The following is a 6,073-nucleotide window of genomic DNA, read 5'->3' as shown; positions in this document are numbered from 1 at the left end:
AGCCTCCAGGCCTGTGATGGGTGGGGTTGCTGTGAAGACCTCTGACATGCCCTGGAGACATTTCCCTCATTGTCTATGCTATTAACATGTGGCTCCTAGTTACTTATGCAAATTTCTGCAGCTGGCTTGAATTTCTCCTCAGAAAATGAGTTTTTCTTTTCTATCCCATAGTCAGGATGCAAATTTTCTAAACTTTTATGCTCTGCTTCCCTTTTAAATGTGAGTTCCAATTCCAAATCATCTCTTTGTGAATGCATAAAATTGAATGCTTTTAAGAGCACTCTTGAATGCTTTGCTGCTTAGAAATTTCTTCTGCCAGATACCCTAAATCATCTCTCTCACATTCAAAGTTCCACAGATCTCTAAGGCAGGGGCAAAATGCTGCCAATCTCTTTGCTAAAGCATAGCAAGAATCATCTTTATTCCAGTTTCCAGCAAATTCCTCATCTCCATCTGAGACCACCTCAACCTGGAATTCATTGTCCATATCCCTATCAGCATTTTGATCAAAGCCATTCAACAAGTCTCTAGGAAGTTCCATACTTTCCCACATCTTTCTGTCTTCTTCTGAGCCCTCCAAACTGTTCCAACCTCTGACTGTTACCCAGTTCCAAAGTTGCTTCCACATTTTTGGGTATCTTTACAGCAGCACCCCACTCTCTGTGGTACCAATTTACTGCATTCGTCTGTTTTCATACTGTTATAAAGAACTGCCCAAGACTGGGTAATTTTAAAGGAAAGAGGTTTAATTGACTCACACTTCAGCATGGCTAGGGAGGCCTCAGGAAACTTACAATCATGGCAGAAGGTGAAGGGGAAGCAAGGAACCTTCTTCATAAGACAGTAGGAAGGAGAAGTGAAGGGAAGAGCCCCTTATAAAACCATCAGATCTCATGAGAACTCACTCACTATCATGAGAACAGCATGTGGGAAACAGCCCCCATGATCCAATTGCCTCCACCTGGTCTCTCCCTTGACACATGGGGACTATGGTTATTATAGGGATTACAATTCAAGATGAGATTTGGGTGGAGACACAAAGCCTAACCATATCAGCCTTCCTGGGTATGGACTCTTCTGGACATAGACCTTCCTGGGCATGGACACTTTTAGGCATGGGGCCCTCCTGTGCATGAACTGGCCTGGGCATGGACCCTCCTGGGCATGGGCCTTCCTGGGCATGAGGATCTCATGGGCATGGCCCTTACTGGGCATGGACCCTCATGGGCATGGGGTTCTCCTTGACATGGTCCTTCCTGGGCACAGGGCTCTGTTGTGTATGGGCCCTCCTAGGCATGGACCTTTCTGGACATGAACCCTCCTGGGCATGGACCCACCTCAGCATGGACCCTCCTGGGCATGGAACCTCCTTGACATGGACCTTCCTGGGCTGGACCTTCCTGGGCATGAACCCTCCTTGACATGGGCCCTTCTGGTAATGGACCTTCCTAGGCAGGGACACTCCTGGGCATGAACCCTCCTAGGCATGAATCTTTCCTGACATGGAGCCTCCTGGGCATGGAGCCTCCTGGACAGGGACACTTCTGGACGTGTATCCTCCTGAGCACAGGGCCCTCTGTGCACGTGACTCTCCCGGGCATGGGGCCCTCCAGGGCATAAACTCTCCTGGGCATGAACCCTCCTGAGCATGGACCCTTCCAGGCATGGGACCCTCCTGGACATAGACCCCCCCAACCAGGCATGGACACCCTTGCGTATGGACCCTCCCGGACATAGGACCCTTTTGGGCATAGAGCCCTCCTGGGCACGGGACCCTCCTGGGAATGAGGCCCTCCTGCTCATGGAACATCCTAGGCATGGACCTTCCTGGGCACGGAACCCCCCTAGACATGGACCTTCCTGGGCATGGGCCCACCTGGGCATGCACCCTTTTAGGCACAGAGCCCTTATGGGGCTCTCCTGGGCATGGGCCCTCTGGAGCCTGGGGTCCTGTGAGATGCCATCAGCCGCATGCTTGTGCCATGTCCCTGCCAGAACATGACTGCCATCTCTCTCCAGTCCTGTGGAACATGGAACAGGGTGGGGCGGTGCCAGTGGACATGCAATATGGGATGACAGGATGGGGTTTGAGCCCGGGCCGTGCTGGCCCACACTCACAGGAGGTCTCTGGAGTGCCCTGTCCTTCCAGCTTGGGTTTCGAGATGCCCTCCATGCAGGAGTACAGGAGAGGCAGAAACCAGCAGGACATCGCGCCTTTACCTGGGTGGGCACCCAACCCCTGCCCCTGCCAGACATGGTTTCCAGCCTTTCCCTGAAGGAAGGAGAAGAGGTCTGGGTTCCTTGACAGACCCTGGCCACCCCCTTCACTGCCACCCACCCCAACCCACCCTCACCTGCTTGACCTTGGTCACCCCCCCTTGCACCGCTGTGCAGCCCCTACATGGAGATCAGCTGCTCCCAGCCCTGTCTTGAGCAAGGAAACCTGGGCTGGGGGCCTCTACTGTGGTCCTGCCAGGAGCTTCCAACAGCCCCTGCTCACGCTCCAGGTGGGTGGGGGTGGGAAGGGGTGAAAGGGTCCAAGGGGGACCTCAAAGTGAAGAGCCCCGAAGGGTCCCTGGAAGATGTCCACCAGCCCTCCGAGCCACGCGCTCCCTCCCTGCCTCCCACCACATGAGTGGGAAACACAGAGGGCCCCACTAGGACTGACTCTGGGTGGGGAGTTTTATTCCAGCCCCGAGGGGCAGCGGCAGGTGTCATCAAGGCTGCACCCTGGCCAACAGGAACCCACTCTGGCCAGGTGAGCTGGTTCTGGGGGTGGCAAGTGTGAGGCCCCATCCCGGGGGTCTCTGACATTGGCCTTGCTCTGGCCTCAGTCCTCTTGCCCTTGTCCCTGTCCCTCTCTCTTCCCAAGAGAGCAGGTACCTGGGCCGTCCCTGCCCACCCAAGGCTCCAAGAGAATACACGGTGAGTTCAGGGCTGATCTCGGGCTCCTTGCTACTGGTTCCAGCTTCCCCTGGCAGGCAGCACCTCCCGGAGCCCCCGACACCTGGCCCACAGTGCCCACGGCATGCCTCCTAGGCGAGGGTCACACACAGAGAGTCCTGGCTTTTGTGGGCCTTAGCACTGGGAGCCACGGCCAGTGCAGACGCCTCCTGGAACTCCTTGGCCATGTAGTAGTAGCAGATGGCGTCCAGGCAGCAGTTGGCATCTGAGAGCTTGCTGGTTATGTACAGGGCACGACGGACCGTCTCCAGGAGGGCACAGGCGTTCCAGCCCACAGCGAGGCGCACTGTCAGCCCCACGTGCAGGGGCAGGAAGCAGACCACGAACACCACGAGGTTGGCCCAGACCATGCGGGCAGCCTTGCGGGTGGCCTCTGCCTGCCCCACGTCGGTGGGTGGCCTCTGGGCCAGGGCAGTCACCACCTTCAGGGAGCAGAAGACCACCACGGCCAGGGGCAGGTAGAATCCCAGCAGTGGGAAGGCCATGGAGTTGAAATTGTGCCGGGTGCTCCTGAAGCAGAAGCCGCCCTCCTGCATCCCCAGGAACCAGCGAGCCACCAGGGAGCCGATGACCAGCACCCAGAGGACCGCGCACACGGCCGCAGCCTGCCTGGGGGACCGCAGCCCACGGGCACGCAGCGGGTGCCGCACGGCCACATAGCGGTCCACGGCGATGGCCGTGACCAGGCTGATGCTCATGTACCTGTTGGTCAGGTAGATGCCCTGGGAGAGCTGGCACAGCGGCGTGTCTGAGGTGTCTCGCAGGGAGTGCAGCACGAAGGGCAAGGTGCACAGCAGGCAGAGGTCGGCCACCGCCAGGTTGGTCATGTAGATGCGGGTCTCCGTCCACTGCTGCATGCGGCAGCAGAACACCCAGAGCGCCAGGCTGTTGAGGAGCAGGCCCAGCACCAGCAGGACGCCCAAGTAGGCGTAGAAGCCGAGCTTGATCGTTGGGGGCCAGGTGAGGTCACTGGAGCCACAGGTATTGTAGGTGCCATTCATGGTCCTGGGGCAGCACAGGGAGCCGGAGGTCAGCAGAGAGCGAGCAGGGGGAGCAAGGCACTGCCCCCACTCTGCCCACCTCTGGGCAGGGATGTGGGAGGAGGTGAGCCCCGACCCCATATCCACAAACACAAAACTCCTCAAACAAAGCATGGATGCCGTAAAGAACTCCAAGTCACCCTCGAGGTCTAACCCCTGGACAGATCCTCTTCCCATCTCCTGAGCTCTTCTCTCCTGGGACCTGCCTGCTGTCATGGGGCAGGAAAGGAGGCAGAAGGAGCTCCACGTTCCCCTCCAGTCCCCAGCCCAGCAAGCCCTACCCTCCAGAGTGCAAATCCTGGACATGGAGCCCAAAGGGCCACCAGCCTTACCCAGCACACAGCTCTTAGCAGGGAGGGCTCAGAGGCAGCGGCACCTGTCAGCCCAAGGACGGGAAGACCAGGCTCCCGGACAAAGCCCAGGGTGGCCCCTCCACCCCTCCTGGCACCCGGCTGCAGGAGGCACCCACATTTGACTCCACACCTGCATCAGCCCTTCCCCACAGCAGAGTCCAGGACAGCTGGGACTCTGGCCTGCCCCTACCTCCCTGTGAGCCCACCCACCCAGTCCTGAGCTCTGGAGGTCCTGCCTGCATCAGCCTGAGGCCCCATCCCAGTCCCACACCTGGGATCAGGGATTCACCCCTTGAGCTCCCAGGGGCCAGAGCCTGTGACGGCAGCCCTGCCCCTTCAAGCCCAGCCGTGCTGCTCAGGGGCCGCCCAGGGGTGGAGCTGAGTATCCTCCTCTCCGTCACTATCAGGACCACCCACAAAGTCACCCCTCCACTGTCCACACCAGCCTCTCGCTGTCCCCAACACCCTCCGCAACATAGCCCAGGAAGGCTGAGACCAGCCCCAGCTGGACTTGGGCAGGGTCTGGTGTCCAGGACATGGGCTAGAGTCATCCTGACTCGGCCACCCCTGCAGCTGGGCAAACTTGTTTCCTCATCATAAGGGGTGCTGGTGTCACACGCAGGCGGGTGTGAGACGGAGCTGCTGGTGAGCGCCCAGAGTCCAGGACTCACAGCCACACGTCCCACCACCCGGGTTCCTCAGTGGGTCCAGGAAGAACCTGGAGGGATGAGGGCGGGAGAAGCCTCTCCCCCAACCATCAGGCTGTCCTCTGGGGCATCCCGCAGTGGCTTCCTGCTGGGCTGGTATGGAAGGTGGGAAGGACTCAGCCCACAGCGAAGGGCCTTCCTCCTCCCTCTGCCTCCTCCCTCTGCCAAGAGGAGCACAAAAGGTCCCCCATATCAGGAGGGGAGAGCGCCCAAACCCCGTGACTGCAGCTGCTGGGGACCATTAGTGCTGGGACGCATTTCCCCACGGTGGTCCCCGGGAACTCCAGGTCCCCAGTCCATGAGGGACGCAGGGCACAGGTTTCAGCCAGAAACAGAAACATTCTGCCCCCTGGCTTCATTCTGTCTCCTTAGATCCCACCTCTGGTGAAGTACAGCAGATATTTGCTGACTTCCAAGTTTCAGGAGCCCTTCCCCTGAGTGCAAAGCGCTGCGCGCCCAATGGTCTCTCTCCTCCCTTCTTGAGGGTCCTGCTTGCTTTCTCTCTGATTCATGAGCAACACTTCACCCTCATTCCAGGGACTTTTGGAGGGACCCTGAGCCAGGCCAGGCTCCGAGGACATCCCCAGAACCCACTGGAACCAATCGCTGGGATCTTCCCTTCCTGTCGGGCCTGTACTCCTGTGGCAGCCCCTGCTGGGGGCCAGGAGATCCCAGAACCTGCTCAGAATCTACACCTCAGAGGCATCTGAGCTGGGCAGGCACTGTGCGTTGGGGAGGGCTCCGTGCGACTGGCCTCCTACTGTCCCCACCTGAGTACTCGAATCCACCAAAAGTCCAGGGCCAGCCTTGGGCGGTGTGCAGACCTGGAGGGGGAGGGGGTCTGCATGGCTAGAGGGCGATTCTTTTGCTGCCCCATCTTGAGTAGAGGCAGTCTGGGACCCTGCCTCGTGGGAGGTGAGGACCCGAGGGCTCGTGTGCCTAGGCCCTTCCTATTGCCCCAGCTTCCCCCATCCCTCCCCATGGCTGCCAAGGGGCTCTCAGGTCACAC

The 6,073-nt window shown here is 59.1% G+C and overlaps 1 protein-coding gene across 6 annotated transcripts in view; it reads right to left on the bottom strand.

Annotated features, from left to right (window-relative positions):
- Window positions 1–725: 725 nt before the first annotated feature.
- Window positions 726–6,073, bottom strand: part of GPR35 (G protein-coupled receptor 35) — a 28,385-nt gene continuing 23,037 nt past the window's right edge. For all 6 annotated transcript variants that reach the window (XM_054679670.2, XM_054679673.2, XM_054679672.2 and 3 more), the window contains one exon: window positions 726–3,969. In XM_054679670.2, coding sequence (XP_054535645.1) covers window positions 3,036–3,969 — 934 coding nt within the window. In that variant the 3' untranslated portion in view covers window positions 726–3,035. The remainder of the gene's footprint in view (window positions 3,970–6,073) is intronic.

This window comes from Pan troglodytes, chromosome 13, assembly GCF_028858775.2.
Source record: "Pan troglodytes isolate AG18354 chromosome 13, NHGRI_mPanTro3-v2.0_pri, whole genome shotgun sequence".
NCBI classification, from domain to species: Eukaryota; Metazoa; Chordata; class Mammalia; order Primates; family Hominidae; genus Pan; species Pan troglodytes.
Note: the sequence above shows the minus strand (reverse complement) of the source record. Positions and strands in the feature narration are given on the sequence as shown.